Genomic DNA, 26,860 nt, shown 5'->3' with positions numbered 1-26,860 from the left:
ACCTTTTTCTTTTTGTTTCGTGTGTGTGTGTGTGTGTGTGTGTGTGTGTGTGTGTGTGTGTGGTATACCTATATGCATATGTATATGTGTGCCTATGTGAACTCATGTAGAGGCCAGAAAAGGAGGTTGTGTGTCTTTTTTGCATTTTAATCATTGAGATAAGGTCTTTAACAAAAACTGAATCTCATTATTTCATGTAGACAAGCTTGCCAGTGAGCTCTAAGGATCTTGTCTTTGTCCCTTATTGCTGGGATTACAGGTGTGTCTGACCACATCCAGTTTTTTATGGGGATCTAAACTCATATCTTCATGATTACATAGCAAGTGTTCTTACCCACTGAGCCTCAATATCCTCAACATCAGGGGCAGTCTATAGTTTGTCTAATGCATTGTGAGATTTTCTCTTCTCTTTAGAAAAGAAATTCCTAGCGTGACATTTCAAGAAGTTTACCATAAGATAAAATAGTTTAAGATAAATAAACAGAAAATGAAACAAAACACGTAACCTTCATGGAACTCAAGAATAACTGTAAGTAAATTAAAGTTTTTAAAGTGAATTTTTATCTCTTTGGATATTAGGGCATTCACAGAAGGAATTGACTAAAATATAGATGAATAGACTGACTACTTCTCAATTTTAGTCTTTCCAATAATGAAGTCATAACGCAACTGAGTATTGTGTTGCACATCCAAGAAGCCACATCCTCCAATATCTCCAGGGCCTTTCTGTGGCTTGGGAAATGGTTGTTTAGGTTATGATAGCAACAAATCTCTTCTGTTTGGAAATGCTTTCAAAGCAACAGCCTGAACTTTATCTTTTTTCCCTCCCCCCTTCTTGGTCTGGAGACAGTACTCTGTGTCCTCTAATTCCTAGTAGGAGCATCATATGTGTCCTGTAAAACCCATGTTTGTACAGTTACCACAGTAAATCACAAGACTGTGGCTTTTTGTTTGCCTCTCTATCTCTTCAAGAGAGAGCCTCCATAGAAATCAAGTACATTGTGTAATTCAGAAAAGCAAAGTTACTTTTTTTTAGCCAAGTAATTTCATTGGCTAGAACGAGAGAGAGAGAGAGAAGATACCTTAGTCAGGAATCACATAGTAGGGAATTATCTCTCCTGTCTCCTAACCCTATCCACTGTGAGAATAAGCCTGTAATGGCAAACACACTAATCTGTTTGTTCCTAGTGTCATTGCTTTTAATCATCTCTTCCTCTAGCTTCCCGTGACCCTCTGACACTTTGCTTCTTCACCTTGAAGCTGGAATCTTTCTACTTCACAAAAGAGTTTGCAAAAAAATAATAATAATAATAATAAAAGAGGCATATAAAATTTAAACTAAATATCTTATATAGGATTCTACAAAACTTTAAGCCATTACTGCTCAAATAGTATTTATTTCAGATTTTAGACTGTTTTTAAGTAAGCATAAATTTAAAGGCAATGCTGGAAAAAAATCTTTTCAAGATGAAATGGAAGGACAGATTCAAGATCTAGATAACAGACGGCCCACTTTGTGTGCACAGTGACACCTGGGTGTGACAATCCCACGAAACTCCCATCTGTTATTTCTTCATTTATCCTCAGCTGTTTCAATAATGTGACATTGTTCATTGTTTCTCAATCTTTCCAAAATATTTCTTCTTCTTTTTTTTTAAACTCACACCATCATGATTACATAATAAACATTCACTATTCTCCAACTAGGCAACTTTGTTTCCCTGAGATGAGAGGAAAAATATTAGCTGTAGAAACATTTCTTGGGGTCAAGCTATCTTCCAGATAATAAAAAATAAGAAAATAATTAGTTCAAGGAGAAAAACAAAGGTAAGTGAGTTTCAAAAAATGAGCAGACATATTTGGGAGAAATTTGGATGTAACTAGAGACTAAAGTTCCTTCCAAATACAACTTCCTAAGGACATTAATGAGAGCTAAAAATTAAATACATTCTGAAAACTACTAAACAAAATAAATATAATATCAACTGCCAAACTTCTACAGGGGGAAGTGAATACAGTAATCAGCATTAGAAACATAAAGCTTTGTTCCTAGTGTGTCGGGGCAGTGGTGTCCTAGGACAAAAGTACATGATATTCAAGAATATTGAGCTCAGTTCAGGTTTGATATCATATCACAAAAGTGGCAACACATATCTACAGAATGCATGCAGTCAGCCTCAGGATTCCAGTTTGTTCCAAATTATCAGCCATTATCCTTCACCCAGGGATGCTCATCTGCTCTGGGCGCTGGCCAGTTGGGAAGTCTCCCTAGTCTCAAAATGTTCCCAAACACTTTTCAGCCCTTGCCTTTATTCACTCTCAAATTTGAGGTGTCCTTTCCTTCTTGCACTTGCCGTCAGAAACCTTTCTTCAAAGTGCAAGTGGGCCACCCTCCCTTTTTGTCACTGCATTTCCCATAAACCTTTTTTTACAGCTGGAATTATCAAAATTAATTACATAGAAGAAAAGTAGAGAGTTTAAGAAGACTTTGCTTCACTTGTCTGACCCAGATACTTTACTTATAACACCTGCTATGAAGGTTAATAGTAACAATTTGAGAAGGTCTAAAATCACATAGGAAACAAGTCACTGAGTGTTCTTATAAGGGATTATCTAGACTATGCTAACCTAAAGCCGTGCCTGTGAGGTATTATTTTGACCAGTTTAATTGAGGTGGAAACATCCACCCTAAAAGTGTGTGCTGCCATTCACTAGGCTTGGGTCTTGCATTCATTGATCTCTTCTTCCTGGCTGTGGATGCCTCTTCATGAGGGACTATACTCTTGAACTATGAGAAAAAAATAACCCTTTCATTTGGGGAATTTTATCAAAACAACAGAAAAACTAAGACACTTTTCATTTGGACTTTTCTTTCTGATTCTCCAATGATTTCAAGATATAGCCAAAGCTGAGAGCTTTTACACTGGACTTCCTGATAGCCTGTGTAGATCTACATCAGGAAAATACAATTAATTAAAGAGGGGAGGGCTTGGTAGATGATTTAGTGAATGAATTTGCTACACAAGCATAAGAGCCTTTATTAAGATTCCCATAAGCCACACAAAAGATGACACAGTAGCTCATCCATGTATAAACTCGGCATGTCTGTGGAGACAAGAATAGAGACGGGACAGTCTCTGGAAGCTCAATGACCAGGCAGCCTAGTATATGCGCCTGGAGAGCAAGAGAGACCCTGTTCACCCACAAGGTGGACAATGAAGACTGACACCGTGTTGTTCTCTGACTCTGAACTCCTCATATGTACTCTGGCACCTTCACATGCACTTTCACATGCACACATGGGTACCAACATAAACACAAACACATGCACACAGGGAGACACAGAAAGGAATTTTAAAAGGCAAAACCATAATCAGAGGTACTCAACCAAACAGACCGTTATATTTTTAAAAAATATTTTCTTTAAATTCCTTTTGTTATAGGCTCACATGCAGAAACATACAGTCCTCCTGCCTTCACTCCTGCATGCTAGACTCAGAGGAGTGTGTCGCCAACTAGGCTCAGAGACTGTTTTAAGGAAGAGAAAGAAAAGTTTGGCTTCCTTTTCCAATAATTTTCTGATGCTATTAAGAACACTTCCAGAATTTCCTGTCTAATGTGTGTATTAATTTTCCAGATCTTTCTTTTCTAGTGTGTATTAATTCTATCAGCAGAATTAATTCTTTGAAGAATTCTTTGAATTCTATTATTCAAGGACACAAGTCCACACGGAGCTCTGCACTAACACAAACCTGGGGAGCCTTAGAAATGCATCAAAGCTTTCTATCCCAAGACCTGATGAACCAGCATCTCTGAGGCTAATGTGGAGTGCTTTGTTCTGTCTGTTTTGTTTTGTAAGCTGTGATTCGGATAACGGTGAAAATATCCATTCTATGTGTCACTGATTCAAAAGAGAGGTTATCAAACTTGTAGCTTTCACAAACACCTTTGCTTTTATGGTAATATTTGGGACAGTTCAGGAACAGAAATCATTACCATAAATCTATTATATAGAGAATGTATTTGGAAAAAAAATTACTAAACTTTAAGCCAAGAACAATGCACACTATGGCTATGACTGAGTTTCTTCCAAAACTGATATTCAGGTTAGATGATTAATAGAATTAGAGTTGAATTGCCTAAAATTATATACGTAATTCTCCAGCTTCCACTAAAATAATCAATTTTCTCAGGTGTGTTACCAACTTACTTAATTATCTAAGGTCAATTATCTAAAGTAGCTGGGGAAACATGGATAGTCATTATCAGTAAAATAACTACTGTTGTAGGCAATTAGGTGAGACTGCTTTAAACTTTAAACTTATTAAAACATTTAACTAGGCATCTAAGGTATGTTGTCACCTGGGAGTCAGGTGCACCACATCTGACCCATTATCCACCCAACACCCATCTGGACCTCACTACTCTGTTAATAATTTTTTTTGTCCTTAGTAATTACTGAGGCTACTTTACAATATAAAAGAGTTGATGATCCACTTTCCCTTCAATGGATGAATAAACTATAGTTGAATTAAGAATAAGAATCACAAGAAGAAAAACCAAACATAAGCACTTTCAGAGAAAATGTGCTGTAGCAATTCACCCAATTCTGTGTGCTTTTTTATGTGTATGGACCTTTGGCATTATGGCCTCCCATGGAACTGTAGTTGTGGATGGCCATGAGCCACCATGTAGGTGCTGAGGACCAAACCCTGATCCTCTGCAGGGGCAGCAGATGACCTTACCCAACGAGTCATCTTCCCAGCCCCTCTTAAAGTGTTTCTAGAGATAGAAAGTAAACTTCTTCTGTTATTGACCACAAGTACTTCTTCATTTATTTCTTAGACTGTGCTGAGTTCTTTTCGTTTTACATTTGAAAAATATTTTTTCTTATTTTACATATTGATCCCAGTTCCTTCTCCCTCCCTTCCATGCCCCCCTGATCACCCTCCCATCCCATCCCTCCCACACTCCACTGAAAGGGTGATGTCTTCCAGGAGGGATTGTCAAATTCTGTCAAGTCATTTGGAGTAGGGTCTAGGCCCTCCCTCCTCCCTCTAGGTTAAGGGAGTATCCCTCCTTGGAGATTGTGCTCCCAAAGTCCTTTCCTGCACCAGGGATACATCCTAGTTCCACTGTCAGAGGTCCCTTAGACTGCCCAGGCCTTCTAACTGAGACCCATGTTCAGGGGCTCTTAGTCCAATGCTGGTTTCCCAGCTATCAGTCTAGGCGCCCATTAGCTCCCCCTTGTTTCTCTGGCGGTGTGAAATACAGGCTGGTAATCTTTTGCTCTGTGTAAAATCCATATATGAGTGAGTATATACCATATCCCTCTTTTTGTGACTGGGTCACCTCACTCCGGATGGTTAATACTTCCAGGGATCATTTCTATAGTTCGTTACTATATTTGAAAACTTTAATAAATACTTTCTCACTTATGAAGCATATTTTCTTAAAAGTTTTGATGTATTACATTGGATTCAATTTTGATTCTAGCCTTAGGAGTCTGATAATTTTTTTAAGCAAGTCAGTCTACTCATTTATGTACTTATGATACTACATAGAGGAACTGTGTAAAAAGGATATAGATGAAAAGGCCAAGGAATTTTATTCTTACAAACAACCAGGATCAGTTGGAACAAACAGCAAGTGCTGAGCTGTGGACCAAGAATTCTGCAAGTTTTCTTTGTTTGGTTTATGTGTTCCACAGAAACATCACTGCTGGAGGAGACATAAGTATTTAGCAACTTTATTAGTGATCTCTAACAAGCAATTGCTCCCAAAATTTCATGTATCCCAACTTTCATCCAAACTTTTGATTTAATGGCATAATTTAAAATGAATTGACCTAGTGAAACTTTCTGTTCTTTCCTCAATTGGAACTCATAAAATTGTCACTGTCCTGTGTTAATAACACAGCTTTATTCTTTCATTATCATAGATATTTAATCAATTTGTTCCAAACTCTTTGATCCTAAAAAATATTCAAATTAAAAAGCAATATTTTTTAATGATAATGGTGAATTTATACTAAAATATCATGATTCTCTATGCCTATATACAGCTGGCTAATAAATAGATAATCAATAAATATATTTATTCTAGGGCTGAGGGTATGACAGCCCATGTTTGTAAGCCCAACACTAGGGTCCTGAGACAGGCCTGGGGGCTCACTGTCCAGCCAGCCTTGCCAAAACAAGAAGATCCAAGTCTCATAAAATAAAGTAGAGAATCCTGATATCAACATTTGGTCTCCACGTATGCACACAAGAGAGCACACACACATACACACATGTACACAGACAAGTACGTACACACACACACACACACACACACACACACACACACACACACACACACACCACTCCTGTTTGAAAAATAACTTCCTAAGATACCAGTCTTGAGCCACAAAAACACTGGAAATGGACACCAATTTAGCTAAGAAATAAAGCCCCTTCAAAACAAAAAGCATGGCTCTTGAGGGGCAGAATGCACAGTGCAAAAACAATGCGTGGAGAAGAGTGGTTGGTCTCTTCCGATGAACTGTGACATCTTTCCACTTCCAGCAGCTCCAATTCAGGAAATGTTGGACTTTCCTCAATTAGAGCTCATGTCCAAGCAGCCATAATCAAACTCATAAATAAACTGAAGCTTTCCCATGAGAACAAACTGTCAAAACTATGTTACATCCAGGCACAGAACTGAAGAGGCTTGGTTTATAAATACTGCAGACATCTTTAAAGTTATCCCCTGTCTACAGACCCACAGGTCATCTTTTAACAAGCATACATTGGTCTGATGTTCTGCTCCTGATTTTTACTTAAACAAAATCCACAGAAGGCTAATTACTCAAAATGTAAGAATGCCCAGATGATGTGAGACCATTAAATAGATTATTCTATGCGAATAATCTTGATTTTCCTCATTTCAAACATTCCAGATCCTTGAAAAGCCATTTCTAAATCATACCAAACTCCCAAAATAACCTTAGGCATCAGCAAGCTGTCTAGCCTGTGAATAAGATGTGTACAGTTGAGTAAGGGACACTTTCCCATGCTTCGATCTGTTCCTGCCTTGGCTATATGACTGGAATCATTCATTTTCAACTTCACCCCTACCACAGTGTTGTCTAGAATACTAAATGCATATAACTTCCCTAAAAAGTGTTAGATGAAAGTTAGTCCTCAGTATTAATATTAAGGCCTCTGATGAAGACAGCAAAGCCAAGCTAAAATATATAATAAAATATAGTTTATATTTGGTTATCACCACTTAAAAGTTAAAGCAACTCCTATTATGACTAGGGAAATAAATAGGCACACTCAGTTTGATTACTTTTTAATGATAACAATTACCTGTCTTGTATTCAAATGTGTTTATTTTGCTTTGACTTCTATAATTTATTTTCAAGATCAGTTTGTATTCATTCCTTGTCCTCTTTATATAATGACATTTAACTAGCACCAGTAACACTCTTGATTTACACAACAAAAAGATTAATTTTTAGTAAACATATCAATTTCAAAATAGATTTCTTTTGTTAAGTAAAATCATGTTCTATGGCATCAGTTCTCAATCTGTGGGTCATAATTTCCTTGGCAAACCTGTCTCTAAAAATTTATGATTCATAAAAGGAGCAAAGTTACAGTTATAAAGTAGTAACTTAGATAATTTTATTATTGGGGTCATCACAACATGAGAAACAGTATTAAAGGGTCACAGCATTAGGAAAGTTAAGAATCACAATTATATAGAGGTTTAAATATTAAATTCATTCTCGGTGCTGGAGCAATTGCTCAGGGTGTAAGTACTTGCTATACAATGAGGTTGGACCACCAGCATCTACATTAAAGCCAGTATATTATCACATGCTTGTAACTCCAGTACTGGTGGGAAGAGACAGGAAATTCTAGGGTATACTAGCTAGCAAGTCTAGTTAAAATGGTGAGATCCAGGCATAGTGAGAGACTCTGTCTCAAAATATAAGGTAGAGGGATATAGAGAAAAGTAGCCAAGGTTAATCTCTGGCTTCTACACATACGCCATACATGCCCAGGCAAGCACATGCACTTGCACGCGCGCACACACACACACACACACACACACACACACACACACACACACACACACACAGTCTTTGTTTTATAGGTATTTAGCACTTTAATGGTGGAGGGTAAAAGGTAACCACTTCCTGTAACCACTCTGTTCTTTTATTCATCACCAACATATTTTTTTTAAAGTTTTTAAAAGAGCAATCACATGTTTGGAAATCTCTAAAACTAAGTTTCCAATGACAGGGTCTTCCTTACAAATTCCCATGCTCCCTTTGTCTCTTACACCTATTCTATTCTTCCGGGTTTTGTTTTTGTTTTTTCAAGATAGGGTCTCATGTAATCACCATGACTGGATTTCTCTTTTATAACTAAACAAATTATAAAAAATATCTTGAAGGCAAAAACTGAAAATAAACATTTAAAATACAGAATTATATTATGATTACATTATATGTTATATATGATTATATGTTATATATGATTCACATAGAGCCATATCCTGTAGGAAAACCTATTGCATAGAAGGATATTTGATGCATTTTACCATTTCATCTATTGACATTCATATTTCTTTTTCTTGTATGTAACTTCCTTTACTCTGACGATCTTGTTCTATACTACACTGTATTTTTTCTCAAAATTATATATTTATGGTGTAAGGAAAGTACTTTAAAAACATTTCAATTAAATGATACCAAACACTTAAGCATTTATGGAACAATAATATCCAGTAATGCATCATAATTGCTGTAAATTTTCAAGTTTTTATATTTTACATAATTTTTTCAAGTTATTTTTACTTGTACCACCAGCTCTGCAGTAATTTACCTACTTAAAAAAATCAGAATAACTAGGTTTCATCTGAACATTTTGAATAGAGAAAAAACTACTGTAGTCCAGTGTACCTCCCTTATTAATGTATAAAAAAATCTGAGAGATGGGGTCATCTTTCCATGTGGGCTTTGATAATATTGTTTCTGCATTAAGCTATAGCATAACAATGAACAACAATGCTTGTACTCAAAAAGGATTTTTGGTATTAAATATATGGTAGATACTTCAAATAATTATGTAACTTATTTTATGATATTCCTTTATAAAGCATAAACCCCAGAACTTCCCTAATAGACCCTCAAACAAAATTAGGATCTTTTTATAGGTTTTGTCATTCCATCCTACTGAATTCGACATTTCTATGTGAACAGAACATGTCTGCCAAAAACACTCTCAGAGTTCCACTGTTAACAGATACCAGTAAAAATAAAACTTTTGAAAACACATAAAGAAAAGAAACAGCGTGTTCTACAGGCTGGGAGGCTGGGAAGATCTCAACAGGATTTCCATTAGTCTTTGGCCTGGCATCATCGCCCTTCAGTGTCTCAGATCCCAGATGAATAGAGCAGTTCTCATTGCTAGGGCTGATGAAGAACTATTTGTGTAGATTGACTTTGTTTATGACTTCTTTAAAGGAAAATCCCCACAAAAAAAAAAATAATAACTTACCCATTTCTGAACTCTAAAAGAGATTCAAAGGTTTTGCTCCCCCAAAAAACACATTTAATCTGTAAGAATCCTTACAGTTCACATTAACTATCCATTGCTAGAAACTACAATGGGAGAAATTCACATGCAGTATTATTGTGTTGAGAGAGGTTATATGAAGTAAACCAGGAGGTGATCTCATAGCAAAAGCTATGCTTAAACTCTATATAGCAATGATAATCAAAGAAGAAATAATTTTACGATTGAAGCTTGTTAGGGAAAACAGTTTTCTTGGTATCAGAGACTAAGGTTGGTTCATCACATGGCATTAGAGAAAGCTTACGATATAATATGAATTTGATACTGTGGAAATGTTTTCAGCAATTATTTTGTTGACGTTACACAATGGTCTTTCATGTGATTGTGTTAAATTCTGTAACATTAAAATATAAATTAATGGCTCTCAGTGAAATGATAAATGAGAAAGAGATAAAAAGGTCAGGTGTCAGACCCCAGAGAAAAAATGAGGTCTTTATTGTTTATATGTATTGTTTCCCTAGAACAAAAGAATTACCATTTTTCTGCATCAGCTTGAGTTATAAGGGCACTGCCGGAACCACAACATGTGTTCAAGAAGCACCATTTACAAATGCTCAGGGATGAGCAGTCCCATTAGTCCCAAAATACACACACTATTCGTGAACAAAATAATACAAACTCCTGCCTTGATCATTAAAGCGGTTTTACTTTAGGCCTTTGCTTCACATATATGGAGACGTGTGTGAGTATGTATTCTTATTCCAAAGAAGTCCTTTATAAGGAGGATTTGATAGCCTTACTATGTGAGATACTTTGGGAATTCTCATTGTATGAGACCTATACATCCTTAGAAACAGGATCTAAATCAAGTCATATTCCTCTTAATTCAGTCATAGGATGTCAGTATGTGCCATGCATTACTGCAAAACCTATTTATTTTTTCCACTTAATAAATTGTTTTTAATTGCTTCAATTTACAGTAATTACGCTAATACAAAGCAGACCTTAATTCAGTCTCAAAAATGAATTTAAAAACATTTTTCTATTTTTCTCTCTAAGACTGCTTAAATTCCACAATACTTTATTCCTAATATCTGTCTCTCCCAGGTGACTGTTTCCTCCTGGAAGGTACTGTCATTTGAATGCCATGTTCACTTATGTACATACAAGACAATAGCTTTAGATCAATGTCTGACAGAGAAGTACAAGTGAGTTGTGTTAAACTGAGTCTTTCAGGAGACATCACTCCACATAAAGAAATTTGGAACCTCAGAATAAAAGTTTCAAACTTTGCCTATCTTGCTAAAACTTTAAATGAATTATTTATAAGCAGCTAAGATATTATGATCATAAAAGTCCTATTGAATTTATGTGGTCCCACTGGAGCATTTGAAGCAGATTTTCTTATCAAGTAGACTGATAACCAGAGGCAAATCCTGTAAGAAAGGGAGAAACAGATAGAAACACACTGAAAGAGAAAGGTCTGAAGCACATAGCTAAGAAGAAAAGCCAGGCCTGAAAAAAGAAACTCCCATGAGAGAGGATAATTTGAAGATCCAAGAGGACAAGGTACCAAGAGAAGGAGCATGAGATAAGGGCAAAATAGCAAAGACTAGAGTTTGTCTCAATTGCCAGCTTGCCTAAAAATACAAATAGCTATCAGGAAGTCAGTGCCCAGCTATACTTTCTCGGAGGAATTATAGCCAATTGCATGAACCCTTTAAAATATGCTCCCATCTCTCATCATCACCATGTGTAGTAGATGCAATGGCAGTGCCCACTTACCAGTTATCAGTAAATCTCACCCCTGCATCTAATCTTGGCCTGTTTCCTATCCTTGCCTTAAACAACTACCTGGGTGTAAGTACAACCTCTTCATGGCAATCAGGGGGAAATTAGCCCAGATCACCATGAACAAGAAACAAATATCTAAATTCACCACGTTTTGTTCTAATTACTAGGGCAAAACTGATCTTATCTTTCACACACACACACACACACACACACAAAAAAAAAAAAAAACAGTTCTTTGTATTTAAATGATGTAGCCGCCAAAGGTGAAGCCTATTGGCAATAGAGAGCACCTGAGCATGGAACCTAGGAGAAGGGCAGAGCATCTGACATGAAAACCATCTGCCTCCATCCCCAAATGCACAGAAGAGGTGGCCAGGTGGGGCTGCCTCTGTCCAACACACCTTGCCTTGTGTACGTAAAACAGATCCCTGCTTGAGCAGTTCCTGTAACTATCATGAACATGAAGGAAACAGAGATTAATTGTGTAGGGTTAGAAGACCTCTGAGGTAAATAATCCATTTTGTGAATAATTCGAGATTTTTGAATAGTTATAGCGGTTGGAATACAGTATTTATAGCTACCTGCTGAAGTAGATGTCAATTGTATTTAAGTACACATGCATGGATTTAAGTATAATTACTATCAAAATATTTTAAAACTATTTCTATTAATGAAACTATAATAATATTTGCTTAGTGATTAAAATGGCCACATTTTATGTAATTTCACTCTTCAAGATTCACCCATATTGAGGACAAAGTAATAACAGGAGTCCACTCCATAGATTTCTATTATTCTGAATTTAACCCTAGATCAACCACCAGTGGCTACAACTTGAGATTAATATCTACTATTGTTAACGTTTACTATTTTTGTATGCTGACAATATTTGTGTGGGGGGGGTTAATAGAGAGTTGACATTTAACTTTTTTGTTTTGAGAAGCAGAAATTGTTTATTTTCTACTTACTTAAAATTATTCATTTTCAATACTAAAGAACACAACAAATAATTAAACAATAAGGCTTAAAAAAAAGTGTAGAAATCAGTGCTTCCCCCAGAGAAAGAGCATCCCCCTCATACACACCAAAAAAAACTGTATGATCTGAGCCATTTTAGTATGCCCATAATTTCCTGGTCATACATTCTACATACTACAGCCTTCCTCTTTGCCCTATTTTTCTCCTAACTGCTCACCTAATATTCCCAAAGAATCTAGGAAATGTACACTCCAGTACAGTAGCTATCAAATTCAAGTTTATCTCAGAGCACATTACTTCGGGAAGACATAGCATTTATAGCACAGAAACCCTGCCCTTGAGTTCAAAGAAGCAAGCACAATATTTTCCAATTAGAAGAGTGTGTAGCAGCGCTCAGCAACAGAGATTGCACAACGTTTCAGAAGTTTTTCCAGTGCCCTGTCACTCATAGGCTTGAATAGCTAAGATGTTTTTAAAACATATTTTGAGGAGCTGATAAGAGCCTATGAACCGAGCTTGAGAAAATAGAAAATAAAGGGGTATCTTCAGTATGCACAAAGTTAAACTTGAGGCATTCTTCGTTTCTCTGCTGTAGTTTAATGCCACATTCCTCAGGTTGAAGATGAAGGAGGGAAACCACTGTGGCTGACAGCCCCAGAGCCACCTGGGATGCAGCACGACTTACCTAAAGATGGGTCTTTGGAGATGTTTCTTCCTGATTGTGACATACTCATCCATTTAAAGATGAAGTTTTAACTTCTTCCTGGAAAGCAGTCCAGAAAATCCAGGGCGGGAATGTGGAAGCTTATCCCAAGCTATTGTGCTGCAAGGAGCCCAGAAGGAAAAAGTAGTTTCCTCTTTCTCTTTTTGGGTTCTGGGAGAAGACTTCCCTGTTCTCTGCCAGCCGGGCAGTGTGTCCATAGAGGCCACATAAGACAGGCACGTTGGGGCACTCCCCCACAGGGCAGGGTGTGCAAAACCCACCAAGAGTCACGTTGATACAGGCAAGAGAAACACACAGGACCCTCGGAAACAGAACAAAACAAACAGAAACCTTCCTACCCCAAGCGACACCCAGGTAGGAGCTCCCCCTAAGTTATTGCTGCCATGAGAGCTCTCCTTCCACATGCTGGTCAAGCCTGCAAGGCTAAGTCCCTCCCTGTCTTTAAAAGCGCTTGTTCTGAGGCTCAACTTTTTTTCTTCAAAATAAAAGTTGTACAGCTGGCTAAGCAGTCCCAAGTGAATGCCCTCTGCAAGTCAGTCCTGTTAAAATAAGAACTGTATATGAATTACTGAAGAATGATGGGCTGGAGTTGCATAGCTGGCTTTGCATCAAAAAATTATAATTATTTTACAATCTTGCTTTAATTCACACTGGATGAAGTGTTGGGACGAGTCATCATTTTGGGCACGGACAACCTAATAACCTACACTGGGCTGAGGTTGAAGATGCCATTTCAGCTGATAGCAGTCCCTGTGTGTTGGCCAGAGTCCAGAAGTTAGACAAACAAGCTCAAGTCTGTTAGTGAAAATGTACCCAGATGCTTGTCCTCAAATGCAGTTTTCCAACTATGGAACTAACACTGCCAAAATGAAAACAAAACACAAACACATAAATACACACAAATAAACAAATGCTGGATGGATTAAATAAATAAGTAAATAAGCCTAAATAGTCTGGGTGCATGAGATCATATAATAAATAGGTGACTTTTTAGTTATATAACAATAAAAGGGAAGAAAAGTAGTAGAACAGAGAATTTTGAGAAAGCTTGTGACCATGAGAGAGCACAAATCCTAGCTTTTCAAGATAAGTTATTTTGAACACTTTCCTGAATTGTTATTGAAACTCATGACAGATAAGGACAAAGACATTAAATTCCAGGCCAGAGGTTCAGTATGTAATTAAATGAGCCATCTCTGAGCATGATTAAAACATCTTAAAAATCCATGCCATAAAGGGAAAAGTGAAGAATAGACATAACTTTGGTTGAATGATCCATAAAAAGCCTGAACAAAAGTCTCAAAGGTAGGGAGCTGCTTGCTGCCGTGTGTAAACAACAGAGAAATAAGACCACCTTTTCTTTTTGTCACCAGAGAGGAGAGTTATAAGAACCACTGATTTTATCAAGTTCTAAACCATACTAGGAAGTGCAATGAGGCTGAGAAAGCACTGAACCAAAAGTAAAATAAATGTGTACAAGTTCAGCGTCTGTCTTCCAGTGACTATGGGGTGACCTTCTTGCCTGTCTGGACTCGTTTCAATGCTTATAAAATGAAATAATATTAAATGAATTCTGTAGTCCCCTTTGAGATTTTGTGCTTAATTTTCTTCTTGCAAATAAACTGTCATAGAAACTATGATACCTACATAAATTCTACATAAAGAGATGATTTTATATTTCATAGCAAATTAATATACATATTTTATAGAGAGAGCTAAATAAATGCTTGTATCATTAGCAACAACATGCAATAATGAACTCACATGACTTCTTACATAACAATAAGCTAGGTATGGAGCATGCAAACCCAAACTACAGGGAGACCTTTCAATACATACTCTATTATAACCACATGTGTTGTCTTTGTAATATAGGAAAGTATATAAATAATTACACATTTTATAGTTTTTGCTGGAGGGAACTTTTGCATTTGTAGTGGCATTCTGTCTCTATAGATTTACATCTATTACTATTAGTGTGATGTAAATTTTCCACCAAAGAAATAATACGAGAAAATAAACCACAAATTTCAAAACTTAATTCCATCTACCTTTCCACTTTTAAATGTAATATGAGTCTTGTGAGATGGTTCAGCTGTTCAGAGCACTTACTGCTCTGCTAGATGACCTGAGTTTGTTTACCAGTACCCACAACCACTTGAACTCCAGTTTCTGGGAACCTAGTGCCCTAGTGCCTCCACAGGCACCTACACATAGGTGCACAGATATTTATGCACCCATGCATACCTGCATGCCTCCAACAACATACAAATAGAAAATAAACCTTTTAAAATAATGTGAAATGATTTATTCTCATGACCATAAAAATACTCAGCACAATGCCAATTAGCATTTAGCCAAGTTCCTGCTAAAACCAACTTAGTGTTTATTTCAAACTCAAGACTCCATTAACAACTGAAGACTTAAAGTTGTTTAAACAGATCATAGGAAAACAATTAAAACTTTTCTTTTGTTCAATTATTTTTTCCATTTCAGTTATTAAGGTAGACAGGACAGACTCACATTTATGTTAAGCACAATATTTAAACCCAATCTTCACCCTCCAAAAGTACTGAGAATATGCCCATAAGCTGAGAATTATCTTAAAACAAAGAAAAAAATGTAATTATTTCATATTCATAGCTTTAGTGTGTGTGTGTGTGTGTGTGTGTGTGTGTGTGTGTGTTTGTACAAATTCATGGCCAAGAATATGTACGGAAGTCAAAGAATAATTTGCAGTAACTGATTCCTTCCTCCCACCAACGTGTGTCCCAGGGATTGAACTCAGGTCCTCAGGCTAGGTAGCAAGTATCTCTACCAGCTGAATCATCTCATTGGTCCCCAAAATGTTTTGTTGTTGTTGTTGTTTGCTTGTTTTGTTGTTTACAAATGTTTTAATTTACTTCTTTTTTCAAAGAGTATTTAAATTTGATTTTTCTAACATTGCCTTTTCTAATAATCAAATTTAATGTATCGTTCAATGAAATGAAAAGCTATCACATTTGCTTAAACTACAAAAATACATTGATGGGAGATGCATATATATATATATATATATATATATATATATATATATATGTTTCTCATACTGGTTAATGAATAAAGCACTGTTGGCCAATAGGAAATGAAGATAGGAAGAACTACGAGACAAGGAGGAAATAGGAAGTAGTAAGTACGGAATCAAGATGGAGAATCTGGAGAGAATAGAACCGCCAGCCGCCTCTCGCTGGTAAGACCACGTGGAAATACATAGAAATGGGTTAATAATTAAGACAGAGCTAGCCGATAAGAAACAAGTACCTGGCCAACAGAATTATATCAAATACAGAGTCTCAATGTGTTATTTGGGGTTGGTGCGGTGGCGGGACAAGACCAGGCAGCAGGCGGAAAAACCCTACACCTTACAATACTTCACTTTATAAACACAACCATCTATACAAAATACTAAAAGTCATGACATAATAACCAGGCCAAAAAAAAATCTTTCATAGGATAAACTAAATACAATTTATTAAAACTTTTATTAGGATTGAAGTCATAAATGGAATTTGTTTTTCCTAATGTGGTAAACTAAATGCAACCTCTTTTGCCAAAATTTTTAAGGACCCACTCTCACATAAACACCACATAGCTTTACACATGCCTTAGGATAAACTGGCAAGTTACTTAAATGCAATGCTCACCTAAGAGAAAAATCTACAGTCACTTTTACCTTCTCTTAATCATAACTAAGTTGTATATACCTCCAAAACACTCTATATGAAATCCCCTTTGCTTTAGAATTTTACTTTCAACCAAACATGTTCAAGGTCCAAATACTCTGGCTACTTGTACAAACACCTCACATTGGAGTTCTTCATTCAAAATTTCATCAGTTAAGAACATATATACCTTTCTCCATCATTTGCAGTAGAAGAAATCTATTATTAAACAAACAAAGAAGCAAATATACTTTAGGATTTTCAAGTCTCCATGCCTTGGTCATGAATATTACACAGAAAATTCAGAACTTAGGGAGCCTTTCCTTGTTTGAACAAGGCCAAGATTGTATGAGTGCTAATTTTCAAGAGATTTAAAACCTCCATTTGGAATCCAAGTGAGCTGCTTATTTGCCTTGCATTGCCTTTGCTAATATCAATCCCACCCTCTGCATGAGGCAAATACTTTGCCTGACAGAGAAAAGGTCACACTCATAGAAATGAAAGAGGGGAAAGCACATTGCCCCATTATATTATGAAGCTTTCTTATTCATCCTAGTGGGTGCATGGTGATTACCTCATACCATGACATTAACATTACCCAATCAGGCTCCCACCTCCCTACATCCTGTCTCCAAACAGATCTTTTTATCCATTCTCTTTCTGTTTCAAGGCAATGTTTTTCTTGAGCATCCCACATCTTTTCTGCCTCCTTCATCCACTTTAGTCCTTTGTCTAAAAGGTTTTTATCCTTCTCATTGCTCTTATTTTAGCTGCCTTGACACCTGTACAGGCAGGTGTCTCTCACAACAGACCATTCAAATTTCATATACCTGTAGTATGTTTTTCTTTCCTTATAACATCACAATCTGTGTCTATAATAATCTATGTAATTATGCATGCATGAACTTCCCCATCAAGGCTCTAAGATGCTAAGATGCAGTGAAGAAGGAAGGGAGCAGAATATCTAATCCTCCTAGCTATATCAGAATAAAATCTAGTCAAATTATACAAAATAACATTTATATCATATGTGCAACTGTATGCCCCTAAAAACAGACTTGTATCAATTTCTTGTAATGCTTCAAGACATTTTCTAATGGGCAATGTGTTTCAATTTGTCATCATACCTCTTTAAATCAGAAGTGTTTGTACATGAGTACAAGGACAATGGTATCTTGGTCCAGTCTGTACTACTAGAACAGAAAGCCTGAGACTAAGTAAGGTGGAAAGATCAGAAATGAATGTTCTCACAGTCCTACAAGGTAAGAAATATAAGGTCAAGTTGCCTCCACATGGTGATGGGAGAGACTGCTACAGTCTTGGGTGAGTTAAACACCCAAGTTAACTTGGGTAAGTAAACCAAGCACTGCCCCAATGCTTCCTTTAAAGGAGCCTTAATTACATTAAGAAGGAAGAGCTAACCACCTCTTAAAGACCTCTTACAGACTATGCTGGATACACTTAAGTTTCAGAGAAAGCACATTCAAGGTATGAAGATATTAAAACTGACAATGCATTTAAGAATGACTTTGCTAGTGATTCTCAATTTTACTGAAAATATTGTTTACTTTGGGAGGGGCAAATTTTATCTGAAAAACAATTTTTTTTAATATAGCTCTAAGTGTCTTTTATTTATTTATTTATTTTTCTTATTTTACATATCAATCCCAGTTCCCTTTCCCTCCCTCTTTCTCTCCCCTCCCCCCATGCCTCCTGAATACACTTCCATCCCACCCACCCCTACTCCACAGGGAGGGTGAGGACTTCCAGAAGGGATCAACAAAATCTGTCAAGTCATTTGGAGTAGGGACTAGTCCCTCCCTCCTGCCTCTAGGTTAGGGGAGTATCCCTCCATGGGGGATATTGTCCCAAAGTCCTTTTGTGCACCAGGATACATCCTGGTTCCACTGTCAGAGATCCCTTAGACTTCTCAGGCCTTCTAAATGAGGCCCATATTCAGTGGCCCTGAATCGATACAATGCTGATTTCTCAGCTATCAGTCTGGGGGCCCATGAGTTCCCCCTTGTTCAGGTCAGCTGTCTCTGTGGGTTTCTGGAGCCTGGTATTTGTCCTCCCTCTCTGCATCTGGATTCCAGTTAGGCTTATTGTTTAGCTGTGGGTGTCTGGTTCTGTTTCTATCAGCTACTAAATGGGTTTTAAAGACCCTCTTTATGTGTGGATCAGACCTAAGGTTTAAAATAAATGTGTCAGACTTTGTATTGTCTTAAATGAATAAGGAAGGTCGGTTTGTGGCAAGGAAAGATTTTTCCCTAGTTGGCTATATCCAGAGTCTGTTATGTCCATCAGAAAGGAAAAGAGTAGAAACAGGTCATTTAAAGTTTGATTGACTGGAATTAGCACTTCCCCAAGTTCTGACAGCCTCCAGTGCCAGCAAACAAAGTACTTCCTTAGAATAGTGTGATATTCCCTGAAAATATCAACAACAACAACAAAGGAAATCATTTAAAATAGATTCTCATAGCCAAACACCCACTTCTTAATGTGGAATCAAGCGTACATAAATCTACTGCATAAGGAAATAAGTTTTGTATATTGGATAGTTCAAGGAACACTAGAAAAGGAAGCCTTGTTAATATAAAATTCCCTTTGAGTAGGAGAATTTCCACAGAAATGGCTAAACAATGTCTTGAAGAATGAATGTCTACTCAGCAAGCCAGTTTAAGAGGAAAGGTGAAAAGTTTTATAAGGCTTAAGTACTAAGTCCCAGTATGTAATTGGGAGCACACACTACCCTGAAGAGTTGAGGAAGCTTCCACCATCACACCAGAAATGAGGGAAATAAGCCATAAGCAGTAGCAGCTGGAAGGCATGTGAGTCAGAGGTTTCATCACTCCTTGGACATGCCCAAAGTATTCTTATTTGCAATTCTTTAGTCAGTGGAAAATTCTCCAGAAGCAGCTGCATGGTATTGCTGTTTAGTTTCCCCAACTGAGAAGTCCATCATTCAGACATCGACTTAGCTTCAGTACTGAGTCATCATTGCCATCTTCACTCTGTATTTTAAGCTTAGTTTCAAAATAACTCTAAATTCAATTATTTTTTTTTAACTTCAAGTTTGTCTTAAGCTTCCAGTAATGCCTGTGAGTCAATGTGCAGAACTGCCACCAAGGAATAAATCAGTGACAATAAATGGAAAGTTCTTGAATGCTAACTTACTGGTTTCTCCAGACATTAAGAATTACACAGCATTAGAGATGGCCATGACTCACACAGACTTTGAATAGATGAGCCACTGATTCTCTTCCTTTGGAGGTGAGAGACATGGGAATCAAAGCCAGGACTTTGCACATGCTAGGCAAGCACACTGCCACAGAGATACACTCCCAGCACTTGACTGTCAGTAGGATGCATAATAGGGTCAATATAAGTACCAGAATGTATAGAAGTATGTCTCTAACCTCATTATCTTTCTAAAGCAAAAATGAGTTATTAACAGAGAGAGGCAATATAGACCACATGTATTTGTAACCTTACATCTATTCCTGCCTCAAAAAGTACTTTTTCACTTCAGATTTTCTATTTATGTCTCCTGAATATTTTACCCACTCCAAATCCATGTGACAATCCATTCTTGCCAAACTTATCTTCTGAATTATCATGTTATTTTTTATAACAATTCACCGTTATGACTAGCCATTCTCTAGCATGTCATAGTTAACAAAATGTATTTGTACATTTATTTAAGCTCTCAACTTAAATCTAGTCTTAATTTCAACTGGTCAATGTCATTTCCTAAGCCCAACACTCAACACACTAGTCTATGTGTTATTTGATATATGACCAATAACAGAGTAGAACACAAAAAATCAATCTTTAAAATTCTACATTGTTTTTGACATTATGAATATGATGAACACTATGCCATGTGGTTCTAGAAAACATCAATCATCCATTGTCTGCCACTTCTATGTGGCTCAATAGGATGTGCAGAAGTAACACGGTTAATTCATGCTTTGTCATACATGTACCATGCCAAACTCTATCCTACACACACACTCTTTCAAGTATTTCTACATAGCACCTTTAAAAGTAAGATTTTTCAAACATTCATTAAACACTCAAAGTCTACACTGCTGCTATATTACGGCCATAGGATGTGAGTCTGTTGTCTGATGTCAATGTCTTTCTCTAGTACTGCCATTTTACACCATCTTTCTATAATAATCCTCATTTTTAATAGTGACTTTAGGAAGAAGGCATCTTGGTTTGAAATGTCATTAAAACTATAAACCTTGGGACTGAATCAGAGCAGTAAATGCAGACTTAATTTCAAAGACATATTGGTATGGCTTGGATCATTTTTTGCATATATGTTCCACATTACCAATGAACCAGAAAACTAAGTATTTAGAGAGCTTAAAGTTTAAATTTTACCATTTGGTTGCTAAACAAAAGCAGATAAACAAAACACCACTGAGAAACTCAGTGAAAAAAAATAACTTATAATAAAAATAAAAATGAATGTTTGCTTCAAGCCTAACAAACAGAATGGCTTCTTAATATTAAATTATATGTCAGTGATGAAATTTATTCTTCAAAATTATGTCCAAAACAATCCAAAGCCAGATGTAGCTATCAGAAGTCTCTGCCATGAAAAAAAAGGAAAGCTACCAGAGTGACAGCAGCTTTGACAGGTTCTGGAAATTCTTCTACCACAGGTTCAACACCAGATGAAAACCTTGGGATGGATAAGAAGTCACAAGTCCAACCAATATCACCCAACCCTCATGGCTGGGGACCTGGAAAGAAGCTGATATAAGAGATTATCATGTCCTGCCCTCCACCTGTTGTTAAATATCTGTGTATCCCCATTTTTTCATTCTCTTTTAAAGTAGTATTTTTCTTAATTGTGTTTTTTAAGACATGCTCTTATTTTTATTAACTTTCACAGATTCATCTAATTTCTTAATTTCCAATTTCAATTTCTGTTTACCTTCTTCTTCTTCTTCTTCTTCTTCTTCTTCTTTTCCTCCTTCTTCTTTTTTCCTTTTTTATCCTTGTGTGTACTCTCTCGAGAAACACCCTTCTATATCTTCTACTCTTCCATGCTTTCAGAAATATTTTCCTTTATCTAATCAGGTTTGTGCTTTTTTCCCACGTTTTTAACTTTATTTTTATTCCCCTTGTTGATTTACCTAGTTTGTTTTCCAGTTTTCTCACTATTGGAAATAATTTTAAGTGTTTTACCATCTTTTGCCCTTCTCTGTTTCCATAAGTAACATTCTTCTTCACACTTTTCACTTACCTTTACTATCTCTGTTTTCCTACTTCCCTGCCTCCTTCCTTATCTCGTTCACTTACTATGTCCTAATAATCTACCTTAATAATTTGAATGTAATGTCATAGTACCTTGCACTTTACTCCTTCTGTTTTCTAATTTATAATCACTGTTGATGTGTTAGTGAGTTTTAACAAATGCTATCAATTCCATGTGTATTCCTATATCTTGTTTTTAAAAATGGCTGTATAAATGAAAGTTACCCATGGATTCAGTGCATTGCAGTACTAAGATTGAAGCACAAAAAACAAACAAAACCTGAATAAAGAAGTCTTAAACAAAGAGAAAAGCACAGAGGTATCATCATATCTGACCTCAAACTATATGGAGCCACAGTAACAAAATATGTATGGCACTGACACACACACACACACACACACACACACACACACACACACACACACACACAAGAATGTGGATGAATAGAATAGAGTACAATAGAATAGAATAGAATAGAATAGAAGAATAGAATAGAATAGAATGAAACCTACACATGGATAGCCCTCTAAAGCTATACAAAGTGTCAAAAACATACATTGAAGGAAAGACAGGTGGTGTTAAAAACTGTGTATTTGTCTGTAGAAAAATTAAAACTAGATCCATACCTTTCACCCTGCTACTGCTAGGAGAAAGCATAGGTAAAACTGTATGAACAAAGATGACACCAATAGACACACCAAAGTGAGTTGAAAAAGCCACAAAACCTCAACCTTACACAAAACCTTACAGGTAATAAAGAAATTTTGGGAACAAGAAAGGTAGTCTTCCCTGGGAAGAGCACAACAACTCATTATCTAATACCAAATGGTCATCCCTGAAAACATATACATAAAGGTAACATTATATAGATTATACTTAGTAATAAACAGATTATATTTAGGAATGTATTTGTACATACTTGTATGCATGCAATAACAACTAGTGAAGAAAGGAGGCAATGAATTTGAAAGAGAGTGAAGAGGAATATTGAGATAGTTTGGAAGGAGGAAATGGAAGGCAGAACTGTTGTAAATATATTATGAAATCTCAAAAATAAAATAAAATAAAATTATTCACAATATCCTCAAACTGTTCCACAAGATAGAAACAGAAGGTTCATTGCCAAACTCTTTTTATGAGGCCACAATAACCTTGGTACCCAAGCCTCACAAAGACACAACTAAGAAAGAAAACTACAGACCAATATCCCTGATGAGCATCCATGCAAAAACACTCAATAAAATACTGGCAAACCGAATTCAAGAATACATCAGAGAAATCATCCACCATGACCAAGTAGGCTTCATCCCTGGAATGCAGGGATGATTTAACATAAAAAAATCTATCAACGTGATCCACCATATAAACAAACAGAAAAAGAAAAACCATATGATTATCTCCCTAGATGTGGAAAAAGCCTTCGACAATATTCAACACCCTTTCATAATAAAGGTCTTGGAGAGGTCAGGGATAACAGGAACATACCTAAACATAATAAGAGCAATATACAGCAAACCAACTGCCAACATCAAACTGAATGGAGAGAAATAAAGCCAATTCCTCTAAAATCAGGAACAAGACATGGCTACCCTCTCTCTCCATATCTCTTCAATATCATACTAGAAGTTCTAGCTAATGCTGTAAGACAACAAAAGGAGATCAAGGGGATCCAAATTGGAAAGAAAGAAGTCAAACTGTCTCTTTTTGCAGATGATATGATAGTTTACATAAGCGACTCAATAAATTCTACCAGGGAACTCCTAAAGATCATAAACACCTTCAGCAAACTAACATGATACAAGATAAACTCAAAAAAAAATCAGTAGCCCTACTTTTTTCAGACAACAAAGAGACAGAGAAAGAAATCAGAGAAACATCACCCTTTACAATAGCCACAAGCAACATAAAGTATCTTGGTGTAATGCTTACCAAACAAGTAAAAGACCTATATAATAAGAACTTTGTGGTTCTAAAGAAAGAAATTAAAGAAGATACCAGAAAATGGAAAGATCTCCCATGCTCTTGGATAGGTAGGATAAACATAGTAAAAATGGCAATCTTGCCAAAAGCAATCTACAGATTCAATGCAATCCCCATTAAAATCCCACCACATTTTTTCACCGACCTTGAAAAGATAATAATCAATTTTATATGGAAAAACAAAAGACCCAGGATAGCCCAAACAACCCTATACAATAAAACAACTTCAGGAGGCATCACCATTCCTGACATTAAGCTCTACTACAGAGCTATAGTCCTGAAAACAGCCTGGTATTGGCATAAAAATAGACAGGTAGACCAATGGAATCGAATTGAAAATCCTGATATTAACCCACACACCTATGAACACCTGATTTTCGACAAAACAGCTAAAATTATACAATGGGGCAAGGACAGCATCTTCAACAAATGGTGCTGGACAATTGGATGAGGGTGTGTAGAAGACTGCAGATAGACCCATGTCTGTTACCATGCACAAAACTCAAGTCCAAATGGATCAAAGACCTCAACATAAATCCAGCCACATTGAACCTCTTAGAAGAGAAAGTAGGAGGTACCCTTGAACAAATTGGTATAGGATACCACTTCCTGAACATAACTCCAGGGGCACAGACACTGAGAGAAACAATTAATAAATGGGACCTCTTCAAACTTAGAAGCTTCTGTAAGGCAAAGGACACAGTGGACAAGACCAAATGGCAGCCCACAGACTGGAAAAAGATTTTCACCAATCCTATATCTGACAAAGGGCTGATCTCCAAAATACACAAAGAACTCAAGAAACTAGTCAACAAAACACCAAATAACCCTATTTAAAAATGTGGTACAGAACTGAAGAAAGAATTGTCAATGGAGGAAATCAAAAAGGCAGATAGACGCTTAAGAAAATGCTCCACATCCTTAGCTATCAGGGAAATGCAAATCAAAACAACTTTAAGATACCATCTTACTCCTGCCAGAATGGCTAAAATTAGGAACACCAATGATGACTCATGTTGGAGAGAATGTGGAGAAAGGGGAACACTCCTCCACTGCTGGTGGGAGTGCAAACTCATACAGCCATTTTGGAGATCAGTATGGCGGTTCCTCAGGAAAATGGGAATTAGTTTACCACAGGATCCGGCAATCCCCCTCTTAGGCATATACCCAAAGGATTCACATCCATGAAACAAAGACATCTGTTCAACTATGTTCATAGCAGCACTATTTGTAATAGCAAGAACCTGGAAGCAACCTAGATGCCCCTCAATTGAAGAATGGTTCAAGAAGATGTGGCACATCTATACAATGGAATACTACTCTGCAGAAAAAAATAATGGTATCTTGAAATTCACAGGCAAGTGGATGGCACTTGAAGAAACCATCCTGAATGAAGTAACCCAGTCACAAAAAGAGGAACACAGTATGTACTCACCCATATATGGATTTTAGACCTAGATCAAAGGATCACCAGCCTATAATTCATACCACCAGAGGAACAAGGATACAAGGTGTATTCTAAGAGATTCATATAAAGTCCCTCACAGAACTGGGAAGGGACAAGTCCTCCAGAGCTCAGGGGAAGTGGGGGGGCAGCGAATGGAGGGAGAAGTAGGAGAAAACGAGGGGGAAGAAAGGAAAACATGTGCGACCAGGAAGATTGAGCCTGGATAGGAATAGAAGACAGGAAAGAGAGAGACAGAGACAGAGACAGAGAGAGAGAGAGAACATAAAAGAGGGAGCCAATATTGGTTTGAAGATAAAATTGAACACTAAGAAAGGTTGAGAGAACTGCAAGACTGCTCCCAATTAACAATTTGAGCTTCCGTGGAAAGGCTACCAAAAATGCCCTTCCCGGAGAGTGAGATCAACAACTAACTTATCCATGGAGCCCTCAACTAATGTCTGTTGGAAACAGGAGCAAACACCCATACATAAACACTGAGTAGAAGTAGAACTCAGATGCAGAGGGAGAGGACAAGACCAGGCAGCAAAAACACATAGAGGCAGCTTACCTGAACAAGGAGGAGCTAAGGGGCCACCAGACTGACAGCTGGGAAGCCAGCATGGGACTGACTCAGGCCCCCCTGAATATGGGTCTCAGCCAGAAGGACTGAGCAGTCTAAGGGACCTCAGACAGTGGAGCCAGGATGTATCCCTGGTGCACAAAAGGACTTTGTGAACACATCCCCCATGGAGGGATAACTGCTTTAATCTAGAGACAGGAGAGAATCCCTAGTCCCTACTTCACATGACCTGTCAGACTTACATGACCCCAACTGGATGGCATTCCCCTACATATGGAATTGGGGTGGGGGGATGGGAGGGGAGTGTAGTTAGAGTGCATGTGAGAGGGCAGAAAGGGTAAAAGGGAGGGTAAGAGGAAGAGAGGAGGGAGGGATGGAGGGAGGGTGAGGGAACTGTGATTGACATGTAAAATAATAAATTAAATTTAAAAAAAATGCTTTGACTCCAAAATTTAAGTTCAAGGACAAGTTACTGAAGAAAAGGTTTTCTATTTTTGTTTCCATAGAAAATGAAAAGATGTGTATTCCTTCCACACTAATGTGGTTTGATCAAGCCAGACCCCCTGAAACAGAGTACCAGGTGATCCTACATTCAGAACAGCTGGACAAAGCAGCCTTACAGACTACAGCTAGGATTTATGAATCTTCTTGAATCCCCCATGACAGCGCCCCTTACCAGCAGGAAGTAGTTTGGAAAGAACAATGCCCAAATTCCCAAATATTGTCTATAAATGTTTGTTTTCATTTAAATGGACTTGGTTATATAAAATAAATAAAAAATAAAAATTCAAAAAAAATTATTC

General features: G+C 37.0%; 1 protein-coding gene across 3 annotated transcripts in view; it reads right to left on the bottom strand.

Moving 5' to 3' along the window:
* Nucleotides 1-26,860, bottom strand: part of Pde1a (phosphodiesterase 1A) — a 290,669-nt gene that overhangs the window by 190,135 nt on the left and 73,674 nt on the right. The window contains exon 1 of one of the 3 annotated variants that reach the window (XM_051184389.1): nucleotides 13,033-13,547. The exons of the other annotated variants lie outside the window; for them this stretch is intronic. Within the exon in view, the coding sequence (XP_051040346.1) occupies nucleotides 13,033-13,085 (53 nt within the window). The 5' untranslated portion in view covers nucleotides 13,086-13,547. Of the gene's footprint in view, nucleotides 1-13,032; nucleotides 13,548-26,860 lie in introns of those variants that run through there. 3 annotated transcript variants of the gene reach the window in all.

Source organism: Phodopus roborovskii, unplaced genomic scaffold, assembly GCF_943737965.1.
Source record: "Phodopus roborovskii unplaced genomic scaffold, PHOROB, whole genome shotgun sequence".
Classification (NCBI taxonomy): Eukaryota; Metazoa; Chordata; class Mammalia; order Rodentia; family Cricetidae; genus Phodopus; species Phodopus roborovskii.
The sequence above is the reverse complement of the archived record's forward strand: the minus strand, read 5'-3'. Positions and strand labels throughout refer to the sequence as shown.